At 49.2% G+C, this 24,535-nt stretch overlaps 8 protein-coding genes across 8 annotated transcripts; 5 read left to right on the top strand and 3 right to left on the bottom strand.

Moving 5' to 3' along the window:
* Positions 1-346: 346 nt before the first annotated feature.
* FVEG_15346 (dipeptidyl-peptidase III) lies at positions 347-4,829 on the top strand (the record flags this gene model as incomplete). The annotated part of the gene is made up of 6 exons (XM_018904470.1): positions 347-540; positions 588-2,455; positions 3,239-3,914; positions 3,966-4,101; positions 4,151-4,488; positions 4,544-4,829. The coding sequence occupies 6 exons, from the start codon at positions 347-349 to the stop codon at positions 4,827-4,829; spliced, it is 3,498 nt and encodes a 1,165-aa protein (XP_018748022.1).
* Positions 4,830-6,018: 1,189 nt separating this feature from the next.
* Positions 6,019-7,754, bottom strand: FVEG_03837 (hypothetical protein; the record flags this gene model as incomplete). The annotated part of the gene is made up of 3 exons (XM_018891501.1): positions 6,019-6,960; positions 7,012-7,463; positions 7,526-7,754. The coding sequence occupies 3 exons, from the start codon at positions 7,752-7,754 to the stop codon at positions 6,019-6,021; spliced, it is 1,623 nt and encodes a 540-aa protein (XP_018748023.1).
* A 2,055-nt stretch (positions 7,755-9,809) lies between these two features.
* On the top strand, positions 9,810-11,942 carry FVEG_03838 (hypothetical protein). The gene is made up of 3 exons (XM_018891502.1): positions 9,810-10,538; positions 10,599-11,370; positions 11,438-11,942. Exons 1-3 carry the CDS (start codon positions 10,224-10,226, stop codon positions 11,746-11,748), a joined length of 1,398 nt encoding a protein of 465 aa, XP_018748024.1. The 5' UTR covers positions 9,810-10,223; the 3' UTR covers positions 11,749-11,942.
* Positions 11,943-12,239: 297 nt separating this feature from the next.
* On the bottom strand, positions 12,240-13,429 carry FVEG_03839 (protein transporter sec-13; the record flags this gene model as incomplete). Its single annotated transcript, XM_018891503.1, has 4 exons — positions 12,240-12,996; positions 13,057-13,172; positions 13,279-13,320; positions 13,427-13,429. The coding sequence occupies 4 exons, from the start codon at positions 13,427-13,429 to the stop codon at positions 12,240-12,242; spliced, it is 918 nt and encodes a 305-aa protein (XP_018748025.1).
* Positions 13,430-13,699: 270 nt separating this feature from the next.
* FVEG_03840 (hypothetical protein) lies at positions 13,700-15,566 on the top strand. The gene is made up of 2 exons (XM_018891504.1): positions 13,700-14,095; positions 14,148-15,566. Exons 1-2 carry the CDS (start codon positions 13,976-13,978, stop codon positions 15,039-15,041), a joined length of 1,014 nt encoding a protein of 337 aa, XP_018748026.1. The 5' UTR covers positions 13,700-13,975; the 3' UTR covers positions 15,042-15,566.
* Positions 15,567-15,858: 292 nt separating this feature from the next.
* On the bottom strand, positions 15,859-18,127 carry FVEG_03841 (hypothetical protein; the record flags this gene model as incomplete). Its single annotated transcript, XM_018891505.1, has 2 exons — positions 15,859-16,870; positions 16,917-18,127. The coding sequence occupies 2 exons, from the start codon at positions 18,125-18,127 to the stop codon at positions 15,859-15,861; spliced, it is 2,223 nt and encodes a 740-aa protein (XP_018748027.1).
* A 2,005-nt stretch (positions 18,128-20,132) lies between these two features.
* Positions 20,133-20,727, top strand: FVEG_15347 (hypothetical protein). The gene has a single exon (XM_018904471.1). It carries the CDS (start codon positions 20,185-20,187, stop codon positions 20,521-20,523), a length of 339 nt encoding a protein of 112 aa, XP_018748028.1. The 5' UTR covers positions 20,133-20,184; the 3' UTR covers positions 20,524-20,727.
* A 393-nt stretch (positions 20,728-21,120) lies between these two features.
* FVEG_03842 (hypothetical protein) lies at positions 21,121-23,705 on the top strand. The gene has a single exon (XM_018891506.1). It carries the CDS (start codon positions 22,604-22,606, stop codon positions 23,342-23,344), a length of 741 nt encoding a protein of 246 aa, XP_018748029.1. The 5' UTR covers positions 21,121-22,603; the 3' UTR covers positions 23,345-23,705.
* The last annotated feature ends 830 nt before the right edge of the window (positions 23,706-24,535 follow it).

The following is a 24,535-nucleotide window of genomic DNA, read 5'->3' as shown; positions in this document are numbered from 1 at the left end:
ACTTGCATACCTGGCGTTGAAGAATCTCAGTTAGACCGAAGTTCTCCAACTTTTGGTAGAGCCCCCTGCCACAATCTAAAAAAGGTCCATGGTGAACGAAGCCTGACTGACGCCAGGGCCCCCAAATTTTAGGGATGGGATGGGGGAAGCCGCAACTCTGTTTCTTATCGATAAGCCCAATTTGACGTCGCGACTCCAATTGAAGCTTCGCGACTCCTCAGCTTCTATCGTCATCGCAAACTCTCCAGCAACATTGAAGATCTTCCCACTCTCCACATGTTATGACATAAGTGCTAGCATTCGATGCTTTTGAGGAAACTACGTGACACGCCGACATCCCAGTCTCATGTCATATAAACGCTCCCGTACGACCTACGAAGCCGATCTCAATGCACCCTTTGCAACTTTCGGCACTCCTTTGCCCGATGACCCTGACGCTCGAGATGATGGCTCCTTCGTTCCAGTATGGAAGCAGGAGGTGAGGGATGAGAGAGGTCGAAAACGCCTCCACGGTGCATTTACAGGCGGATGGAGCGCAGGGTTAGTACACAGCTTTCTTTCCTAGGACTTTGCGCTGATTTCAGCAGTTACTTCAATACTGTCGGATCCAAGGAGGGATGGACACCGTCGACTTTCGTTTCGAGTAGAAACAACCGCCACAAAGATGCCAAAACCCAATCCCAACAACGACCAGAAGACTACATGGATGAGGAGGACCTTGCCGATGCGGCCGAAGCCCAGAAAGTCCAGACTTCTCAAGCATTTGCTGGTCTTGGTTCCTCCAGTCAGGACCCCAATACCGGCGGCTTGATGGGCTTGCTGAGGGCTGAAGGAGATACCATGGGACTGAAGCTGTTGCGGCGCATGGGATGGAAAGACGGACAAGGCATTGGCCCCAAGATTCGGAGAAGCGCCCGGCTTGAGCTAGGGGATAAAAGCCCCCAGTCTGCTGAAACACATTTGTTTGCGCCTGGCAATGCAAAAATGATTCAGTTTGTTCGCAAGAACGATCGAAAGGGACTGGGCCATGACGGAGAAACCAAGTTGTCGAGTCTGAATCCTATCACGTCCGCGGCAGATGAGGAAGACGACGACGAAGACAATTTCCACGATAATGGTCTCCGGGATTCCTCTTTGCTCTCACAGAAATCTAAGGCTAAACCTGGCCGAGGCGGGATAGGAGTGGGCATCTTGAATGACAATGGCTCCGATGAGGAAGATCCTTACGAAATGGGACCGAAGATCAGATACAATCGTGTCATGGGCGGTGATAAAAAGAAAAAGAAGTCGAAGAAAGCAACGGCAGCAATTAACCCTGCTCTGAAAAATGCGCCGGTTTTTGTGTCTCGAACTGCTCGAGCTGGTAATGGTCTTGGACGGTGTCATGATGGGCGATTACCGCTCGATGGGTTTGTACTCGCCAAACTTGCAGAAGACTTATCCGACCTCTTTTTGGAATACGCACCGCCTCCGGTTCCAGAAGGATGGATGTCTTCAAAATCTCCCACAGACCGAGCCAATCCCTCAGATTACAAGTCAGCAGCGGATGCCGCGAAGGCATCGACCCATGATGCAAAGTCTAGAGCAGCCCTTCTTGGAGAGAAGAGTCTACCTGGAAAATCGGTCTTCGATTATATCACGAGCTCAGCACGCGATAGACTTGCTGCTGCTTCCGGGAACGAAAATCTACCTCAAGGTTTGGGAGAGGTCCCAGAAGGATTCAATATGACAGAAGAGGAACGACAGCAACAGGTATGGGATGAAGCACCCCCGCTGGATCGTGAGACAGCTATTGCAGCTATCTCTCGAGGCTCTTCTGGACCTTACGCAGACAATGAAGAGAAAAAGGCGCGGTATAGAACTTATCTGGAGCATTTTGCAACAGGCAGCCAACCGCTCCCGTACAAACCCAAGGGCATGACGTTTGACGACTTTGCCAGGGAATTATCGGAATTCCACAATTGCGCGAGAATCTTCAAACCGATGACAGGGTTTATGGCATCTCGATTCACTACGGCGAAGAAACCAACAGTCGTCTCAGCAAACGGATCTGAGACAGATCTGGTGTCGAAGCCCGAACCAAAGATCGCAGATCCAGCAGAAGAGGCAGCCAAAATTGGCATGTATGGGCAAATGACTCGAACAGTCGAAGACTTTTATCCAACAAGACTATTGTGCAAGCGGTTCAACGTCAGACCGCCCGCGCACTCTCAAGCAGAGGCGGAGGCAGAACCTGGCTCCGGGACGATAAGTCGTGATGGAGGTTCAGGACCTATGGAAGATGTGAAGATAAACACACCATTCTCGGCTCGAGGCATCAAGTCAATCGAAGGAGCCCCGGCAAACACAACAACACCAGCACCTGAACCGGAGCCCGCCATTGATCCGCATAAGAATGAAGCAGTTGAGGGTAAGACCGCACATGATGAAGTTCTTCGGGCAATATTTGGAGATAGTGACAGCGAATAAATAATACCATCTATGATTGCAAGTCATTGGCCACAAGACAGTTGATGAGTCGTTTCAGACACTACGTACCCTTTCAACGTCCCCGTTAAGCCCAAAATACAACCTCTGAGTTGAGTAACTTGACATTAGGCTAATTTATTGCAAAAAATCTTCAATAGCCAAATAATCAGTACTATTGCCCTCTTTCATGGATGATTATCACCACTCATCTCAAAGATGAATGCCAAGATTAGGCTTACAACTCCAGCGCCTCTAGCGCCGCCGCTCCACTTAGGTGAGCGGCTAGGACCCTGTTAGTATCGCAAACAGAGCTTTGATTGGCCACTCTAACTATATCGCGGGGCTCCAATTTAGTGTCACTCAAGCTTGGGGGGCTCACCTCAGGGGAGCAGCCGCCATCGAATAAGGAATCGCGCTGCCCGTTGGTCTTCCATTAGGATTAGGACCAATGTGAACCTCACTCACGCATCACATCGCATCTATCACATCACATCGCCAGATATCCAATACCTTAGACAGAGCCTCGAAACGCGACGAGGCAGCGACCTGCGATACGAGAAAGAACGAGATCCATCCTGACTCGGCTGTTTTGCTTAATTTCCGCCAACCTTTAATGTTTCGACTCCATCACTAGACTGTTTACCTTGCCAACCGCCTTTGGAATCAATCACACCCATCCATCCTAAATCGACTACTCTTTTCCCGCTGCTCCTTTTGCCGACTTGGGGCAGTCTCGTCTCTAAACGACTAGTTTTCTTCTAGAAGAAAGCCGCCATCCTGTCTGAATTTCAGGAAGCTGGAATTGGACCATCAGTGTCCTTGGAGAAGAAGACGCCGTCACCAGACTCATCGAGACCGCCAAGCACGCGAACAACATCAAGTCATCATCGCGAACCGACCCCCGACGACCTCAAATCCGCTAAAGAACCGGAATCACACATTCTTTTGAGTCGCGATCAATCACCTCCCCCACAGTATCCCGCCTCCGAACCTTCAACCTCTCGTCCTCCCCCCTTCTCGTCGCTCTTTACCTCCCCGCCGCACGACGCTCACGAGCGTCCCGACAAATTCGTCGCTTTTACTGCTCATTCTCCTTGCGAAGCAGAGGCATCAGGCTCAGCCGCACCAGCATACGAATCTTCTTCACCTAGAGAAGCTCTCCCCTTTGACCCGGATCAAAGCACCACTGCATTCCGCGATCCAGTCGCAGAGACCAAGCGCGCGCTTCCTCGGGATACCAAGGGAGATTCCAGTCGCAAAGACGACGACGCAGAACCGCCTCCGGCTTATTCAGAAGAGGGTGACAGTCCCCTTTCCACATTCTCTTTCCTAATGGCTGCCGCAGGAGGAGCTGCGAGTATTATTACTCAGGTGCAACAGGGCGGGCCGCCTGTTAGCACTCTTGGAGATGTTGGTGCCGATGAGACGATTGCCATGGATCTAAGGTGAGCGCTGCAAGTGGGTGTTTACCTATCAGTGTACTAATTCTCAGATAGGGGCACAAGGTTTTATCTCTCTAGGGACGAGCTGCTTACTTTGCCCGAGTTTGTGCTGCTATCTTTGTTCCCCAACGGATTATTCCCTGAGGGCCAAATGGGCGGCTTTGCAGACGGCGATGCAGTGCAAGTCGACGTAAGCTAATGTCCTCCCTACTATTGCAAACAGTGGCTTACGAAACTAGTACGACCCAGCTTCACTTCAGTACATGCTTGACTTCTTTAGGGACGTAGCACAATCTATCCCCACAGATGGATCACCAAATGCGTCTCAGGATGAGGATACGCCTTCTCTCGGCACCTCGCGTGACGACTCTAAGCGAGCCGGTATCATTGTGTTGCGTGAGGACCTCGACTTTTATGCTATCCCTCCACGAGCGGATATTGGCCCGCTTGATATGATTGCCGTGAAACGGGCAGCTGCAGAGGCTTTGCAGCAGCAGAACGGCATCTTTTCGGGTCTCAAGCGAAGCGATGAGCCGGGTACTACTGAGGCCCACTTGATCGAGATGCTGACGGCAGGGTAGGTTCACTATCTGTGTTGTGAGAAGCTGGCAATGTATGCTTACTTGTACTAGTGGTTTCAACCATGATGATCGATGGGGTCACCGAGCTGGTGAGCCTAACAAGGCCGTCATCTGCAGTCTGGCTCTTGCCCGTCTACGCAGCGACATTCGGGGTAACGAGATGGGCACTAATGCTGTCGGTATGGCCCAGAAGCTTCTGCTCTTCTGGCGTAAGCCTGCTCGGCGATGCTGGTGGGAGGGTGTCGAGCTTGATAATGTTGCAGGTGTCGAGGGCAAGCTCAAGGTCTGGATCCGAAGAGTATGGACCCTCGAGATGAGTGTTATTGGCCTGCGCTAGACCATGATCTACCTCTCCCCTCTACCTAGAGATCAAAGACCGTATACCCGTCACCTATTTCTTTTGTCTATCACACTTTGTGTAGCTTTGTTTTCCTCCCGCATTCCCACCATGTTTTCTCTATTCCCCCTCCTATTAGGTCATCTTATTCCCCTGTTCCCTTTTTTTTCTTTACTATTTCGTCTTCGAGATGAGTGTTGGTGGAGGTTGGTCCCATATAACTGGGCAGAGCAAAAGCACATACGCGGATGGAGGAGAAGAGTTTTGGTCCATTGAGATTCGCAAAGGGCGGGCGTCAAGGTGCATGAAATCTGGGGGTTCTTTGTAGACCTCCTATATTTTTTCTTCTTCTCATGTTTGATATACAGCACAGGATTAATCCAACTACGCCAAGACCATACTTTTGCCTGTGTGTCACGCTTCAGTGCATGTGTGAGCAGCGATTGCCTCCACGTAGACTTTCTGGTCCTCATGCTCACAGCAACTCTGATGCCAAATGAAGCTATACTTAAGGCCGAGCCGTTCTGGTTTGTTCAATTCCGGTTTTCAGGTTTCCTGTACTGGGAAGCCCAAACTTGATCAGCTTCTCAAAGCATGACGCTTCAGAGGAAGAGGTGTTTAAGCCGGGTGAGACTTTAGCAACGATTCGACAATGTAGCTGTAGTGAAAAAGACTTCAAACCAAAATACTTGCCTATTATTACCTTCAGCAGACTTTGAGTGTGTTGGCTTGGTGATATATTCTCATTTCACCTTGAAATAATGTTTTTACGACAGCAAGACACTCACTCTATCGCAGATGTTTTCATCAACCTCTTAAAGAGGAACCGAAAGACTTGGGACTCATGTAACCATGAGGAATCTCACTCTTAGCTGCAACGGCACTTTCCTTACGGAACCTATAAATAAGAAGTTACACTCGTCATTTCTGTTTCATCATCCGTAGCATGTAAGATCAAAATCACTACCGGTTAATTGTTCAAATTATTACAGACTTTTGTAGCGTTGACGCTACACCTATTGAAAGCCTAAAAACTCTATGAATTGCCAAATTGTTGTCATAGTAGTACATGAAGCGTAAGATACTTCTAGTATCAGTCGTCGAAGCCAAAAGAACCAGGAAAAGGAACTCAAGACAAGTTATAGTGGTCAAGGGGTTTCTCGAGCCCATTAAAGAGAAATCCATCTGTCTATGAACGCTTGGCAAGCTGTACCATGGGCCCATCTCTGATAGCAACAAAGATATCTCGCAGCTGGTACTGATCAACAGTACGGCGTCCTTCGATTGCATTGGGACTACCACCTCCAAGATTGCTGCTGAAGTCACGTCGGATCTCAAAGTGGTAAACAGTCTTAGCCAGAGCCAGACTTATCTCAAGATAAGCCAGGTTCTTCCCGACGCATCCTCGAGGGCCTGCGGAGAAAGGCATAAAAGCACTCTCAGCTAGAGAGACACTCTCGGGTGAAACACCACACTCACTCTTCTCGTCAACTATCCAGCGCTCGGGACGAAACTTGAATGGTTCGGGATAGATATCAGGATTGTGGTGCATGCAGTAGGACGCGGTACTGACTTTCATGCCCTCTGGGATATACTCCCCATCGACGAGAATACCACCTTCTTGAACCTCTCGTGAAAGATCAGCTGGGACAGGGGGACTCATACGTAGTGTCTCGTCGATGACAGCTCGGAGATATTGACAGGAGTAAAGAGCTGGGCCACCCTTGATGTCATCCACGGTAGAGAAGGCAGACTTGACCTCCTCCGCAAGCTTTTGTTGAATATGAGGGTATCGAGAAAGGTAAAAGAAAGCAGCAGCGAGACTTATAGCAGAGGTATCAGAGCCAGCAATAATGAGAGACTCACTCTCACCAAAAAGCTCATCTTTGCTATATCCCTTTCCAGTGTCAGGGTCGACGGCCTGGAAGAGATAATGGAAGAAGTCTTTTCGGCTCTCGCCTTTCTCCCACAAGCCCCGCATGTTGTTTTCGACTTGGACTCTCTCAGTGAAGCATTGCTCGACAAATGCCTGCCACTTGCTAAATGCTGGAGGAGCTGCTGCAGCAAGAAGAAAATCCAAACCTCGGGGCTTGAGCCATGCCCAAAGAGGAGCGAAGGGGGAGTAGGCAATCTGTTATCCAACATTAGTAAGGGATTCATATTGGGTTGTTTTGGATCTTACCGGGTGGATTGTCGACATAAAGTCAGTCATGAGTGTTGGGATGTGTCGCAACTCGCTGTCGTGCTCCTTCATGCCAAACGATTTACCAAAGCACAACTCTCCAAGGGTATCGAAGATGAGATGATCCGCCCAACGAGCCATGTTGAGAGAAGGAGACCATTTCTTCTCTCCAATCTCTTGGTCGAGTAGCTCAATCCATCGGTCGATGTTGGAATGGATGAAAGGTTCGCAGGAGCGCAGTGCTTTGTCAGAAAAGGCATGGTTCATAACTCGCCTCTTTCGAGCATGCATGGCTTTGTCGATAGTGTTCCATGTTGTCATGACATGGACATTGCGTGGGTATGTCTTATAGTATTCGGCCTTTTTGACATTTGCCTTGTTGTTGAAGAGAGTCTTGAGGCCTGTGGGAGTGTTGATCAAGACACTATTGGGAGTAATACGAAAGGTCGGGCCTATGAAGATATTTGTTAAAATGTGATGTTCTAATAACTTGTGTTATTCATCTAATGCTCACCGTATTTCTCTTGCAGTTGCCAGAACCATACATGTCGATCCTGTCTGAGAGTGTAGTAGTATGCAGGGACTGCTGAGATACGTGCCCAAAAGGGGCCGGGATATTTGGCGAGGGGATGAAAGTATAATCTATAAACCACAACAGCGGCTACATAGCAAAAGGATAGAAAGACTATCCCCCAGAAAATCTGTGAGGAGGAGAAAACGGTCACTGAATTTATGATAGCCATGATTTGTGCTTGAATGTTGGAACAACGAACGAGACGGAAGGGAGAGAGAGCACTTGCTAACAAAGAGGTGGTCAGGCTATTAAAGACATCGGTAGTTACGTCCCAAGATATGAAGACAACATGGATTAGATTCTATCGTAAAATGACCTGTAGCATTACGACCTGTAAGTATGTAGTATGGGTGCATATGATCGATATTGTGCGTGGCCTGGCCTGGCCTGTGGAGTGTGATGATAGGGACGTTTGGACTATGTGGCTGGCTGCGCATGCACCCCTTGTCACTCAGGAATAACCCCTTTCGATCATTGCGACTATCGTGTCGTTCTGGCTGACTTGAGAGAGAATAATGGAGGGTGAGATTGAGGTTGGTGGTGCGGGCATGGTTGAAGTGTGGTCAAGTTGGGACGGGCTCTTCTACTATAGATATTTAACGTTGAACAGGTATATTTGACATGTCATTAACCCTCTTCCTTTGCAACTCTGTTGGTTCATGACTCGACCGTGACTAGGTCAAGCCTCCGAGTTCCCGGCCGTTGAACTTCGGTATATGATGGCGACTAAATTGCTTTTTTCTTCACGTTGCACATCCTGCTTATAAGTGAGGCGGACCACAAGCGACGTGGTTGTTGGTTGTTGCAACACCAACAAGCGATGTATGCACCGTTTTAAGCGCCTCGAAAGGGCATTGTGCATATATATCTTGGCATCTGATGTCATTATGCAGAGTCCCTAATTGTGTAAGGTTGTCGGGCTACCTTTTCTATCTCTTTATTACCTTTTTACTTGTTTACTCTTCTCTCATATGATTTAAACATCCATTGCCTCTCCAACGGGCAAAAAAAGTCAAGAATATTACAGTTAGCTGTCCAACGCCTTGTAGCTGCACATGTACAAATGTATCAGCTCAAAAGCCTTACTAGCTCTTCAGCTGGCCCCATCAAAAGCTACCATAGTAACAAGGGATCTTTCACCGACGATGCAGCCCACCACGCGCCTCAATCAGCCATCACTCTTCTGATGACGACTGAGAGAAGACCGAGTACCTGTGACTCGGTGGAAGCGGGGTAATCGTGAGGTTCTGAGGGAGGAAAACATGTTAAGTTTTATGTAACTTGGGGTTACTTGTTGCCCAGTAAAGTCCAAGACCTGAAGTCATGATTGCGTTGGCGTCGGCAAAATGAGTTGGTGATGAGATAGGCCACGTGATCAAGTGAAGTAACATCGGTGAACCATCAATATACCGTCAACAGGGGGTCTGATCACTCATGGTATGTTGTGTTGTCCAGCTCGATACGAGATAACTAGGTAGTTGTGCTTTTTCGAATGTGGATATTGTCTTATTGGAATCCATCAACATGAGATCAAGTCAGGCTGTAAAGTTTTATCCAAATTGCGGCCTGAAAACTTGTTGCTTATGTTGCAGTACAATTTCCCCGTCAATAGTCTGATGTTTATAGAGTAGCAACTGAAACCTCGTCGAATTCTCTAGGATCTGATACGAAGGTCTTATCATGCCAGTGTTGGGCAAATAGTGGGAAAGTGACCTGTCTCCCAGCCAGCTTAGGTAGTGTCATAGCACAGAGCTAAGGCACCTTTGCAATAGGGGTTGTTTTTGTTTTTTTTTGTTTTTGAGGCTTTCCATGGCGTCTGGCCAAGTCACAAAAAGTAACTCCTGGTCTCAGTGAAGTGGCAACTCGGTGAAGCAAAGCGTCTCCTCAAAACGAACGGGATAACGTATCAGGTATCAATACATTTACGTACTTGTAATGTACAATTGAGTATGCTGCGAGTTTGGGCGATGAAGAGGACATGGCGTTGTGACTCCGGTAGTACGTAGGAGTGAGAAAGACTTTGTTCCTGCATATTATAGACTGGGGCGTGACACTCAGACCTCACCCAGCGTGACAATGATGATCGAAACGAGAATGGTTATATCCAGTCATGTTTCAGTCTAAAGGTCTGTGCCCATCTCGGCTGAGATCAAGTGACCCAACTTGGCTGTACCTTTTTCCGATAGGCTAATTATACGTATCTATATCAGACCGTGAAATGTGAAATCAATGTTCCAATCTTGAAACTTGAAAGGTTCATCGTCTGCTCAAGGTGCTTGCTATCAGCGTTGAGAGCGAGGCCATTGCTCATGGCTACCTAGGTAATAGTTGTGGCTTGCTTTCATAGTGGCTTTAATAAACTAGCTTCGGCCGAATCAGCAATAGTTAGCGTTGTGAGGGGAGTATCTTATAAGAAATCAACACCATACTCTCCGTACTTCGTATTCAAACAAGAGAATAACGTCAACCTCAAATCTCAGCAGATCAGATCACACTTCTTCTGCCTTGAACCTTAAGATACAGTTGAACGAGCAACTGGCCTCAAGCCACGCATGAGCATAAAAAATATGTTCCCCGCCTTCCCCAGCCCTTGGGCGCGCCAAATGCCCTCTCCATCGTCGTCCCCTCACCGTTCACGATGGCCTCACTCCGCCTCATCGCTGTAATTGCACTGATCTCAACCTTCATCGTCTCTTTCGCTTCAGCCCAACTATGCAGCTACAAAACACTGCAGCCGAGGCGATCTCACCCTGGTACCGCTCCCGGTTGGGAATTTTCCGTTGTTCACAATAAGTTCGTACAACCTCGAACCATCTTGTTCGATACCGCGGGTGCTCTCCTTGTTATGGATTCTGTCGGCGGTATAATTCACGTGCAGCTCGATGACAGTGATCCCGCAGGAGGAAGATGTGTCCGAATGAAAAAGAAGAAGACTTTGCTCAAGAAGGACGATGTACGTTTTCATCCACGGTCTCTTACACTATCGGTCACCAACTGACTGATCATTTTACAGCTAAATCACGGGCTCGCGCTTTCAAAGGATGGCCGTAGAATATATGCCTCCTCACCAAGGAGCGTCTTTTCATACTCTTACAATCCCGGAAGTGGCACGCTTGATAAAAACTCAGAGAAGGTGGTAGTCGACAACATGGCCAACGACGGCCATACATGGCGATCCCTTCTCATTTCACAGAAAAACCCTGATATGCTCATCGTTTCCCGAGGAAGCAGCCTAGCAAAAGACCCGCAATCCGAGGTGCTTTCGTCTGGCCACGCTCAGATCCGTGCCTTCAACATGTCAACTTTGAATTATAGCTTGCCCGATATGAAGCCCTACGACTTCGCTAGTGAGGGCATCCTCCTCGGCTGGGGTCTGCACAACGCTCTGGGCCTGGCAGAACACCCAGTTACTGGTGGAATATTCAGCACTGAGAACTCGTATGAAGTCCTCATTCGGGGTGGCAAAGATGTCAGCGTCGACAACCCGGGCGAGGAGATGAACTTCCATGGATACCTCAATGGTTCTACGGAGAGCAGAGGCGGCAACTATGGCTACCCTTTTTGCTATAGCATGTGGTCCGTACGCAACTTTCCTGGCAACAAGCGAGTGAAGATTGGCGAACAGTTTGGTGCTGATCGGCCGTCTGAGCTTTCTCGTCGAACCGATGAGGAATGCCAAAGGGATTACGTTGCTCCCGTCCTAGTGTACCAAGCCCAGTCTGCGGCTATAGGCCTTGGGTTCAACCAGGACGGCACACAAGCAGCTATTGCTTTCCATGGAAGCTGTAAGTTATCATCCCACTTCACCTTGAGCCCCTCCCCTGAGCCATTTGACTGACATACCTTTCCCAGGGAACCGTGCCGAAGCGGCGGGATATTCAGTAGGAGTTAACGACTTCAAAGATGGACAACCTGCGCTGCCCGCTATAAAAAGCAGAAATGCCACCCAACCCATCATTTTCAACACAAGGATGCATAGATGCAATGGGGAGTGTTTCCGCCCTGTCAGCCTGGCCTGGGACAAGAAAAATCGGTTGTTCTTCTCCTCTGATACAACTCATGAGGTTTTTGTGCTATATAATACACGGGAGGCTCACCAAGCAGATAAAAACAGCACCAAAGGGCCCTATGTTTGGGGAGGCAATGAAGACACTAACTGGTAAACGACAGGAATATTTCTCTGGGCGGTAATTTAGCTTGAGTTTAGGGCGCTTTTTACTGTGTTTATTTTGGCACTTCTCTTTGAAATCTGCAGTTTTCTAGCTCCTGACGATAATTCAGCCTTTACGTTGACGTCCCAAGTCGGAACAACAGCTTACCTATGAGTCGTGAGCCTAGCTGTTCCTATTTCCATAGCAATTGAATATTCAAGGTTCGATTACATAACATTTCTAAAGATTCTCAGTTCTATTACTGAGCTAAATGCTCTCATAATCCATCACAATATCTCACCAGCAAAGTAACCTGGTCCAAGCCTCGTGCTATACGCAAGCCCATACATAGCGCTCGTTATTCGGCTACATTCGTGCTCTTCACATTGCGTCCCACATCAGGATCGAGAGGTCATAGCAAGATAATCACCCTTTTGTTTGCCTTGAACGCCTGGCTCTCCTATTTGTACTCATAGTTGCGTCGCGCTTCACTCCGCCTCCATCTATTCCTCAATCGTCTTGACGCACTCCCACTCGCCTCGGAGATTCTCCTTCCACAACGACACCTTGTTGTCCTGTCCGCTTACCGCCAGAACATTGCCGCTGAGCGACCAGCTAACTCGCCACACAGCCGCCTCAAAGTTGAGAACCTTGGACTCCCACTGGGTGGGGTTTGAGGGGTCGGATGTCCAGATGCGGACCGTCTTGTCCTGCGAAGCAGAAGCGATGTAGGACTTTTGAAGGACAGTAGGGGACCAGGCAACATCGCGAACCCAGTCGGTGTGTCCAGTTAGGGGCTCACGCTCTTGCTTGTATGTCTGAGAAGCAGCATCAAAAGCCCAGATCTTGAGGACGTTATCGCTGCCACCAGAAACGAATCGTCGGTTGCCGGTTGCGCCAGGACCAGGCGCGCTGCTGACGATGCTTCCAGGGGTAGTAGCGGGAGCCCAGGAGACAGAGTTGACGCCGAGACCGTGGGCGGGGAAGATGGTGTGGTCGATGCTGTTATCCTTGAACTCGAGAACGCTCACGTTGCCGTCGGAGGAGGCGCATGCTAGTAGACAGCCAGCCTCATGAGGAGACCACGAAACGACGTTGACCGAGGCCTTGTGTAGATTGAAATCGTAAATTCGCTGCCATGCGTTGTTCTGTCCGCCCTGCTCTTTCCAGATGAATACCTTGCCATCGTAACCAGCCGATGCGAGGATGTTACCGTACTTGGGATGCGCCCAAGCGACACACCAGACGGCACCCTCATGCCTGTAAGTCGACCCTGTCAGCTTCCCCTCCTTAGGTAGTATGGGGATATGTCAAGCCTACCCCTTGAGAGTCTCGATCAATCGCTGGGTTTCGCCCTCAATCTCAAAGATCTTGATCGTCTTGTCGCCAGAGCAGGTAGCTAGCTTGCGCCCGTAGTAATCGAGGACAGCATCATGCTGGGAGTAGCTGTCAGTATGCCTCGAAGTCGTAGGGATATATCGTGTCGAGCTTGGCTATGTGCTACATAGCTTCGGGTTGCATCGATCGGAAGTGGGAACGTACAATCATGTCCTCATGACCAGAGTTGGTGATAACTTGCGCCGACTAAAGGGGTGGGTTAGCTATAAGAGAACAAGTTTGGGTTGGGTGTTGTTGCTCGCTAAAGATGGGACAAGATGAGGTTCTCATGATTCATGCATGTATAACTTACCATCTTGCTAGATTTCACACCAAAGTTACAGCGCAAAAGGAAACAAGAAAAAAGGATGAGATATAGAAAAGGTGGCTATCAGAGGACACGATACCGCCCATGGCCTGGAGCTATCTGAGGTGGCCCGCGCCAGACCGTGGCGGTGGTGACAGTTGGCCAAGCTAGAGATCACGTGAATATAGGCGTGACCTCGACTTGGATAACCCCACTTGCCGCATTTGTATCCGAACGACGCAGTACGTACCGAGTTTAATGTTGCCTCGGCGCAGCTGAGGCTTCCCCGGAGTCGGAGTGGACGGGGGCGGGAGAGCGGGCACTGGCACCTCAATCACGAGCCATCGGGACTCGGTCTTGAATTGGTAACTTAACTTGGACTTGGCCTTGATTTCTGGGGAAAGCGGCTCTTGGATTATTCATCTGCATCCTCCTATATTCAGTTTCAACAGCTTCAACGTCAGACATTCCTACTATATACGTAGGCCGAGGTATACTCAATACTCTATCAGCATCTTCATCAACCCACCCATATATCCAACATCTCACTCAATCATGGCGGACGCTTCGTGTAGTGGAGGAACACCCTTCAAGCGTCTTATCGACCATCAGGCCCGAGATGTCAGCCACCATCAAGACAGACTCATAGATCGCGCTGGCCCTCAAGGCCATTCTGTAAGCACTCACGTATTCATTCACCAGAGACTTATCAGCTGATCATCGTCAGTCTTTCAGATCTACGCCACAACAAATGCAAGGGGCAGATGGCTTTGGCGCGTTTATGGATGGCCCATCAACTCTTCCAGGTATTCCTCAGCATCATGCAGCAGGAAGATTAGCAGCCCATGCCGCTGTCCTTGAACAAGGACACTCGCCAGCCTTTCACGCTGCACAAGCGCCACAGTTTCGTCAAGGGCATCATTCTCCCTCCGTCGACGTCAGCAACTGGGCAGCAGACTTCAACCGCTTCGCAAATCAGTCACAACAGCGTCAGCCTCTTCAGAATGGCTTCGCCCAGCCCGCACCTCAGATGCATCAACCAGCTCCCCAGATGAACTTCCAAGCTGCATTCGTTCCACCAAACGCGGCTTTCGCCCCTATATATGGCCAGGCCAACGGTGCTTTCATGAACGGCAATGCTGCGACGACTCAAGAGGCTGGGTTCGATGACGAAATGTCAAAGTGGATGGCTAACAACGCCGGTGGCGGGATGGAAGAGGTTGACGCCATGATGGACCAGATGGCTCGTGAGCTGGAACTCAATGACGCCGCGATAGCACAGGCTGAAGCTCAAGAAGCCTCGAAACAGGAGACAACCACTGAGCCGACATTGGAGGCTAACCCTACCAACCTCGCAACGCCAGATATTGCCAGCCTTTCTCTTGAGACAGAGGAGCCACTGGTTACAGAGCCTGTTGAGGCGACAAAGACAAAATCAGAAGTTGCAGATGCTGCAGAGCGTCTTCTTGAGTCAGTCGAGCATGAGGATGGCGAGAAGTGGAAGAATTCAGTCTTCTTGTCGTTGATGCGAGATTTCCGAGATGGAAAAAAAGACATCATCGACAATGAGATTCGGGAAACCCCGGACAACGAGGAAGCTGTTGCGAAAGACACTCAGTGACGCCTGCGAGAACTTGACGAAATCAGACGCACAACCTCAAGGCTATGTTTACAAAAGCATAATACTATCGAACGTTCTCCAGCGAATCTTAGTGGTCCACGTCAAGACGAATTGACCTCACGGTGGGAGATTGGATCATCGAACGACTCGCTGTGGGACGCAGCCTCGTTTCCTAGTTCTTGCGCCGAACATCTCAGTCGAACTACGTTCTAGGATAATAGAATCATAACTGATCAAGCCGGACCTTCAAGGTCCATTGGCGCAGAGGGGGGTCGCTTTGTACAGATACATAGTGGCTGTTCATGCACATCATTGTGGAAAAGTCATCATCGGGTACGAATCTGCTTGAATCAACAGGTGCTGAATTGACCATAATCCCAAGTATAACTGAATCATATTTTCAGGCTGATAACAGCGGGTTTATGTACCGTTGACAGTGAAAAAGACGCACGTAGCCAATGTAAAACAAATCACAAATCAAAGGACTTAAACGAATCAATAGGCATTTCTTTTCATAAGCGGTCAGTCGCTCCCATAACTCCAGATATTCCCTTCCTTTCATTTGTGGCCCGAAATGCACTCCGTTACATGACTCTCGTTCCTTCTCGCATGATGCAATCTTGAGTAATGACAGAAAATCAGTGTTGACACGACGGATATATAAGAATCGTGTCACCCAGTAATGGCCCCCTTAGTCTTGTATGTATAACGCCGTGATATCGAAGAAGAGTGTGTCAAGGTATAAAATGGCAGGGCTCGTCATGTATAAATAAGTGAGCCCATGCCAATTAAGGGCAATATAAATGAGATCAACACTTTATAGTGACGTCCATGAACAACCACAATCGGTAAGTGACGGGTTTGTTCGTCTCAGCAACTGTCGCAGCGCTTTCTTGGTCTCAAGCTCTGAGCGCTTCGTGAAGGTAAGGTCCAGGTCATCGACATCCTCATCCTCTTGTTCAACAATGACTATCACAATATTCTTGCCATCTTTTGTGAGCGGCTTCGACGTATTCCCGTTACCAACGATCTCGTGTTGAGTGCAAGTCGCCACGGATTGCTCGCCCCATAGAAACCGGCGCTCAACCATCTTATAAACATGGGGGAACATGGGCACAGGTTGCTTCCAAGAGCTCCACTCGGCAGTGGGTGTGCTAGAATAAGTGCTGTATGTGGTAGTGGCACCTCCAGAAACAGTCGCTGAGGCAGGAGGGTGATAGGTCGAGGAATTTTCACCAGGGTAAATAAAGAACTCGATGACAGTGTCTGGCCATGTACATATCCAAGGCTTATCACCCTTCTTGGCGTTTGGGGGGGCCTTGTTCTTAAATCGATGGAAAGAGTTGTAGTCTTCGTATTCATCGTCGCCGTCCCAACCACGCTTGCTCAGAGCAGCACCGAACTTCTTCTCGGAAACGATGACAGTCTTGTTGTACTTTGTCCTCATCCACCAAGCAGGACCGCGTGCAAGTTCCAACGTGTCGTTAACTAATACCATAGGTGTTGGCTGAGGAATGCTGGGAGGTTGAGCACCCCACGGAAATAGTATGTCCTTGTCAGGAATAGCTTTGAGGGTCATATTGTAGCAAGGTTTGGACTTGGATTTCGTGCCACTATCGATCTGAATCGACCACATGGGAACGACAATGTCACAGGACCAGGCCGATGACTGTTGCGAGTCGTTGAAACAGGCATTGCTATTCTGAGGGCTAGGGTCAATATTGGGAAGTGCAAAACGCCCTGTGGCCATTTGGGGCAAGTCAGTAGGTATGGCTGTGATAATCTCAGGATCATATGTTGTCGTGGTCGGTGGTTGGTAGGAATATTTGCTAGACAGAAGTTAGCATAGTAGTGAAGGTCAATGCTAAAACTTACTCATTTGGATCGGGGGGATCATCTGTGTTATTGTTATGGTTTTTCGTGAGCATAGTGCCAATAACGGCACCCATGATGATACCCATAAGAATCAAGCCAACGAGCAGGAGGCAAATAGCCCAGTAAGGTACAATTCCCCAGAGCTTCTTCTTTGCCCGACGTTGCCATTTGTTGGCAGTAGGCTTCTCGGAAGTTTCGGCGGCGGCGGTGTTGATGTCGTGATGGCTGGCATCGGAGGCATGGCTTCTGACTGAAGGCCGGGTTCTCGGCAAAGCTAGGTCATCATCTGTTGATGAGAATTCAGGATCGCGAGTTGCCATGCCAATTCCACCAGCTCCTGGAATTTCCCTGGTGGGGGATGGGGGTTCCGACACAGGTGATACTGGCGATACGGGTGTTTGTGTTGCAGGTTTAGGCACATAAGCATTATCCGGGTATCTGGTGTAGGGCGGCAGTTCCTCCACATGGCCTAATGGGCCTACCAAATCGCCTGCCTCTTCTCCATCCGGTCCTAGTTGTCGCTGATAAGTTCCTCCGAAGCCATTGAATCCCACTGGAATAGAGGGTGCGCGGCTCTCGCCGGATGTGGTGTTTTGTGTATAAAGAGCATATGGATGAGTTGGAGCTTGAGTGCCTCCGTAAGAGCGATCCTCTGGTATGACTGCGTTGGCGGCGGTTGATGTAGTAGCCACACTCATTGTTCGCTGAGGATACATCTGATATGGATGAGAGGGGCCAGATGGGCCTGTGTATGGACTTTCGGCACGGATGACCGGAGAATCGGATGATAGGCTGTGATTGTTGCGTATATGAGATCGGTCTGCTGTTGATGTACCGTCGTTTCGAAGAGCAAGGGAATCATGATTTCGGTGAGGCTTGGAGATGCTAGAAGGTCGATTGCGGATAGCAGGTGCAATTTCGTCTGATCCAGAGACAAGGGGTGCTTGTGATGACTTTGTAGATGCCGACTGTTGGGAAAAGGATTCAGTCGATGATAATGACGATTCGGGTTGGGTATTGGAGTTTGAAGTCGGGTTTATGGAAGAGGAAGAAGTGGCATTATCGGAGGGTCGGAAGCCATCCGCTACCATCATCGCACTGAGGTCATAGTCATCGTCGGCACCACTACCAGTGGACAGCCTCAAGGAGCGCGAGCGCCGAGTCGATGAGTGACGCGAGTTGCTAGAGTCCTTCCCGTTGCTGGGATCCATGGCGTGGTGAAGAGGGAGGCCAGGGCTTCAAGCCAAAGACGCCGACAAGGGCGTGCCCTACAAGTCGTTGAATTTCGAGAGGTTGAAGTCGAAGTCGAGAATCAAAGGGGCGATGAACGGTCGTGATTCGAAGGGGAGCGGTCGGCAAGCCAATGGCGAAGGGAGTCAATTTCGGGAGACAAAGTCAGATAAGGAGACAGTCTGTAGCGAGCGAATATTGAGTTCGAAGGGGAAAATTCGAGGACTCGAGTCAGGTCGATGGTCGGATGAGCGAGAGTGATTTGAGAGATTGAAACCGATTCGATTCGATTGATGGTGATGATTTGTTAAGTCGTGGTTGGGATGAGATGGATGGATCGATGGGGATTGACAGAACTGCAAAAAAGCCAAGAAAGAGAAAGCGGGTTTCGAAGAGGAGCGAGGGAGTGACTGGGAGTGGCTACACAACAGAAACAGAAGGAGGGAGACTGGGAGACCAGACCAACAGGAGACGAGCAGGCGCCATACCAAGAGAGGATCCCGACTTTCCCAGCGGGCTTTGGTGGACCCAACGCCCCAACCTAAGCCAGTCAGAACTGGTCTGGAAAGGGGAAAGACCTCTAGGGAGTCTGGGCTAAGCTCAAGATGGTCTAGAACTGCCTGAGCTAGCAATTCAGCGTAGGTTTTTTGTTTGCCTTGGACCTGAGTTGAGTTGACTACCTGAAGAGTTCAGGGCCCGAGAAAGCTTATTAAAGGCCTAACTCGAGACACAAAGAAGAGGCATGCACGAGGAAGAGCACGGCTGTGCGACACTCTGCACATTCTTAATCCCATAAGCGTCCATGATTTTGCAGAAAATTAACTCTCTTATCTGCAATTGAACCCTCCGTGTTCCCCAATATGTGTCCCCATCATCAGAGGCTAGAGAGGGTAAAACCCACAAATCCTCCCCCTGGACAGCGGGTTGGCAGTGCAAGTGCAAGTGCAAGTGCCTGGGGCCAGGTTTGGGAACGGCGGACCTGGGCTAGGGGCGAGTGAGCGCCCTAGGATCATGCGATTGGTGGACCGAGGACCCCGTTTCGAGCAACAGCTAGTAAAGCAGCTTGGAGCGGTTTCAGCGAGCAGCATTGGGCTTGTCTTTGTGGATGGATCAACTAATGGAGAGGTTTCATTCCTGCGTCATTGGTCATCGGAACTTGGCTGTTTGGCTACTCGCAAGACTCTATTTTTGAGGGTTTGTGTACGGATATGCATAGTTGGGTGTTGATATTGGTGTTTACGTGGTGGATCCTCGTATTTCCAGCAGTTAGTCAGTCATTAATCCATTCCCTCGACACATCATGATGCGGATAACTAAGGTATACCATATATGGATACAACTAGTCGTTGCCATCATCTTCATCATTGCAAGTCTCGGCAATGCTTCCATGTCTTTCAGTCATCCATCCATCCATTGTCATGGATACCTACTACTGTCACCATCGGGCTCTTCTCCCGCTTGGCAACCAAACCTGACTAGGGGTTATGCAGCACCGGTAGCTTACTCCGAGGCATAGGTTGGCCTTCCATTATCGGTTCCAGTTGGTTTTTCACGCCCCAAGATCCTTGTGCGAATGGTACCTTTTGTTTACAGTCGAGTTCAAACTGCCGTGATCAGTTCAGGGTCTATCTATATCATGAACAATTATAAAGATGGGCAATCTGATCATTGTTGGAAGAAAGATCAGGTGAACTAAGCCATGAACTGACTCCCGATCTCTGTTTCACTGCATGGCTTGTCAGCACTCAAGTTCAGGCGCTTCCTTACTTCCATCACATTCCTCACATTGCACTGCACGAAATGGGCGATCCCGGCCGAACCGGCAGCGATAGTCTCTCCTGGTTCCCACGTCTCAGTCCGTCAGTGTCTGTCATTCCCGGTCTCCGCTGATCTCACCAAGATGATCTAAATATTTGCTCACTCAAGCGAAAACCCCATCTTCATAATAGATCCACATAATATCCAAGTTTTTCCCAACTTGTCTTCTAGAATTGTAGAATCGTCATTTGTCGGTTTGCAGAGAGTGAGGGCTTTGTCGATGTTAATTTCCCAGTTTGTTCTGAATAGCATCCAACGGTCGGCTAGTCGGCTCTCTCTCCCTGTATCCCTGATGGCTTGCACGTGGGCTATCCCTCATCTCACCCGTGTTGGAGCTTTGGCTCTCTCAGGCTCATGTAGTCTGCTGTACAGAGTAGTTGATGTATGCTTCGGAAACGTGCAACACGACTCGGAGCATGCTCAACGGCGCACTTACTCTCAGAGGAGTGCCTCATCCAACCAGAGTCTTCATCTCGCGTCTCTCAAGATGCAGACAAAGTTGGACGATTTCGATGTATGCGTTGTCACTGAGAAGATGGTGTCAGACAGATGGTTCTAATTGATCTTTGCCCAGGCAGGTGAGATCTCTCTCTTATATCTGCCACACCGGTTGAAAATGAAGCGTTGAAAATGCTCGCCTTGTTTTTTCTAGCCTGTTCTCTTGTCATTTCTGGGGTACAGTAGTTTCTTAACTGCCGGTTAACAAATGAACCAACCATGATACTTAACCCAACTCTCGGGTTGCCTGGTGTCTTCCCCACATGTTTAACATGAATGTCATTAGACAACGAGTTGAGCACTCGCATAGTCCACAGATCACACGATTGACAAGATGATCCTTCAGAGTAGTGATCTGTGTGAAATGGTGATTGTACCAGGTCTGCTAGATTGTCAGACCTTGTATACTGCATTATGCTACCAGAGTATCAAATACACAATCTCTGTTATCAGGCCATCGACTACATACATGTTACCCTACAATCAAATGTTCACATCTGGCAACCCATAAAGTCCTAGAATAGTTTATCAATGAAGCTCAGAGAGGCACTCACAGTATGCAACTCTCGACCCTTTATCCCTGGATCGTCAGCCTTATAATTCATGTTTCGTTTCGTTTCTGCACTTCCACATGCCTCTCGACTCCAAACAGCAACGCAACTCTACCCTTTCCAAAGGCGGTTATTTTTCAACCCCGTTACATTCTTGCTCACCTCGCAACTGCATAAAACCTCTTCCAATCCCATCATGTCACAGCACAACCCCCCTCTCTCACGCATAGCCAACCAGCCAACCCTGTTACGGCGGCAGCTTGCATGCTCCAGCAGCCAATCGTTGCGGCTCAACATCACCGCTTGAAAACGTACCGCGTAGAGCAGACCACCGCACTGCAGCCTCGTTTAACTTGTTTCGCTCCAGATAAGAGGCAGTGAGAAAAGAGGAAAAGGCAGCCACAGCGAAATGCATGCAGCTGCATGACGTCTAGGCGTCAGTTATCCACTGTCCTCGAGCGTTCGCATGGCTCCGCAGCCTGTTGTGTTTAGTTAAAGTGTCCTGATCTTTTATGATATTCGGTCGTGGATTATGATATGCTGTCGAACGGGTCTTGTGTCAGCCAAGTTTCAAGGAACTTGGACTCTCGGCCAATTCAGTTCCACGGGCTGTATCTGTTTGTGTCCCGTGGCCAACTGAGTTGATCAACCCGAGCTGTCAATCGCATGGTTCAACTTAATATCTCATCGTCGACTTGATACTGATTAGTCCAACTTGACAACTACTGGCGAACCACTACAATGTGCAGTGTGTTCGCTTCACATTAAACTACTCGCCCACGAGATTTGCATCTCTCACACCCTCATCTCTGTCCTAGATCATCTATCACCTTACCCCTCTCCAAAGCAGGGCGAACGTGGCGCACGATCGTCCAGCTTGCACAGCGTCCATGACCCCTTGGCTGCTCGCCCGAGAGCCTCAAGGAACGTCTGTTCCCTCCCGCCGTCAGCCAAAATACACTGGTGGCCCGTCACTTGCAGCGTACCGGTACCGTACCGTCCTGCACATCACCTGGAGAGTCGTATCGTGTAAGCCCGCTCGCACAGACGACGCTGCACGACGGACGGTCTTAACACCCACTCACTTGCTGACTCCAAACTCCCCCTGTCGTTCTTTGCTTCTGCCGCTACCACAGCCTGTCCTGTTGTGCAATGTGCAACAACCATAGGAGACAATAGCCTCTTTTCTCGTCGCCCGCAGAATATGAGATGCCTTGACAAGGCAGCCGATCCTGACGATTGCTTTTGTGCAATGATCAATTCCAAGTACGTACAGTAGATGCTGTGTAGACCTCGCCTAGTCTGTGTGTTTAGTTCCCGTCTATATCATGCTCCCATGTCCGTCTCTCGTTTGCCTCGTCCTTTCTTCTTTAGCTCTTCCTGTCGATCTCTTCTCTCTTGAACAAGGAACCCCTTCTTTCTACTGCCCATTCTACCACGCTTGGCAAGCATCACCTTGCCTTCAGCACAACACCAGCCTCAGCTCACTGCTTTGGTTCGTGAACTGCACTCCATCTACAAATCCTGGCTTCACAAACTCATCGCCACCCGCCTCATTCTCCAAGTAATTACCATCTACAGTAATCTACCATGTCACGTTCATCATCAGTCTACTCAGATGACAGCCGCTCATCGGCATGGACAACTACTTATACCCGGATACCCAAGAAACAGCCCAAGGCTCTCCGCTTCCTCTCATGGGTAGCTGGAGCACCACCTGGAGCTACAGCTGTCAAGAAGAGAACAAGAGACTACCGTGATGACCGTTCGGTCAGTTCCAGTGGCTCGACGTTCTCTAACTGGGATCAATCCGATACACAACTCTACTGGGTTGTTCACCCCAACAGCTACTACTACAGTGGTAGCAGCAGGGGGAGCACCAGCAGTGGACATAGTAAGCGAAGTGGACGGAGCCATAAGAGCGGAGGTGGCTCCCGTAAGCACTTTGACGGAGCCGTTCCCCGGCCGATGGTTCAGCCGATGAACATGAACGGCGGCCCCCCACCACATCCACCTCCGCCTCCGATGGCCCCACCTATGGACGGAGGCTACGACGGAGGCCCCGGCTATGATGCCGGCTACGGCGATGGCATCTATGATGAAGGTTATGATCCCAATTTCGGCGGTCCTCCTCCTCCTGCCCCGATGATGGGTGGATATCCTGGCCCTCCTCCTCCTCCTCCCATGCATCCACCACCTCCTATGCATCCCCAGATGCCCGGTGGAATGCCCGGCGGAGCTCCTTTTATCGACTTGACTGGCCAGAACCACCCAGGAGGTAGAGGAGGTCCCTCTTCAGAATCAGATGGCTGGAGCTCTGATGAAGATTAATGTTGGTCTCGAGACTGGGCTGAGGAGCAGAACCTATTGAGTAGTGTTGTGCTTTCTGTTCACGTTGATGATTGTGTTCGGATATGTATTGCTAACAAACTTGGGATGGCGAACATGGCGTTACGGGAATCAGTTATGAGACAACTGAAGGGTTATGAATGAAGTCATGATTGCTTACACGCATCAATTTAACGATGTCGCTTGCTGTTCTTTGCCTCTTCTTGGTATAGCCATTAGCGTATTAACCATTTGCAGTTTAAGATGCAGGTTTGGTGGTGCGATTATACATGTATATAGTTTGATGATAAGAGTAGCTGTTATATTTTTTATGTTCCCAATGTATACTTGAGTGAAAACGGTATTACAATCATTACTTCGAATTCCTTGAACTATGTCACAAATGGCTGCCTCTATTGAGTGCCACATAGTTCTAAGAATTTAGTCAGGAGCTGTATAACAAGGAACAAAATCAGAATTGATAATATCCAGGTTGAAACGTGAAGGTCTAGACCTTTCGATGATTGAAAGCTACCGGGTAACTGAAGGACAAAATGACGTACGGATTGAGTCTCGACCGTTCACATGCCTCTAACGGCTCAAGAAGTGTCGTGTGCTCCCTCCCATACACAAACTACCAAGTAGGTATGATGCGTAATATCTGCGGTAGCAAGAAGGGAAAAAAGCCTTAGTGTTTGCCCATTTCGTTTTTCTTGGTCCCCCACCCGCCTTCGGCTTTGAGCGATGCACCAAAGTCTGCAATGCATCAAATGTTTCTAAACCCCCTGTCGACAAGACCCTTTGACCTTACGCATCAACCAATGATATTCATCAGCCGGTGTGGTTGAAACACAGCCTCCCGGTGGAACAGATACGGTCTAGCGGCCGATTGGATCTCGACGCCGCCGTGACTCTTCCCGGGTGATGCTCCGCCGGGAGGCTTGGGCTAAGAGTGCGGTGTAAGTCAACAAAATAGATAGATAGACAGATAAACAAAGAGGGAGAAAAGGTCTAGATTGAATATGACGACAGTGGTCTTGAGGCACGAAAGAAACACCTTGATTAGCTATCCCTGCTTTGACCGTATGTATAATGCGTTGGAAAATGCAGTCATCCTGTAAGTGTCGTACTGTACTCCGTATATGCAGCCTGAACCAATCCAATGTCTTGATTCGTTTTGCTTACAGAAAAGAG

The sequence above is a fragment of the Fusarium verticillioides genome, chromosome 2 (genome assembly GCF_000149555.1).
Source record: "Fusarium verticillioides 7600 chromosome 2, whole genome shotgun sequence".
Classification (NCBI taxonomy): domain Eukaryota; kingdom Fungi; phylum Ascomycota; class Sordariomycetes; order Hypocreales; family Nectriaceae; genus Fusarium; species Fusarium verticillioides.
The sequence above is the reverse complement of the archived record's forward strand: the minus strand, read 5'-3'. Positions and strand labels throughout refer to the sequence as shown.

Bases quoted from the DNA above. Each gene is read 5' to 3' on its own strand.
- FVEG_03838 (XM_018891502.1), top strand. From the start codon at position 10,224: ATGGCCTCACTCCGCCTCATCGCTGTAATTGCACTGATCTCAACCTTC. The intron at 10,539-10,598 runs GTACGTTTTCAT...ATCATTTTACAG, and splicing joins CTTTGCTCAAGAAGGACGAT to CTAAATCACGGGCTCGCGCT. The intron at 11,371-11,437 runs GTAAGTTATCAT...TACCTTTCCCAG, and splicing joins TATTGCTTTCCATGGAAGCT to GGAACCGTGCCGAAGCGGCG.
- FVEG_03840 (XM_018891504.1), top strand. From the start codon at position 13,976: ATGGCGGACGCTTCGTGTAGTGGAGGAACACCCTTCAAGCGTCTTATC. The intron at 14,096-14,147 runs GTAAGCACTCAC...GATCATCGTCAG, and splicing joins CTGGCCCTCAAGGCCATTCT to TCTTTCAGATCTACGCCACA.
- FVEG_15347 (XM_018904471.1), top strand. From the start codon at position 20,185: ATGTTAATTTCCCAGTTTGTTCTGAATAGCATCCAACGGTCGGCTAGT.
- FVEG_03842 (XM_018891506.1), top strand. From the start codon at position 22,604: ATGTCACGTTCATCATCAGTCTACTCAGATGACAGCCGCTCATCGGCA.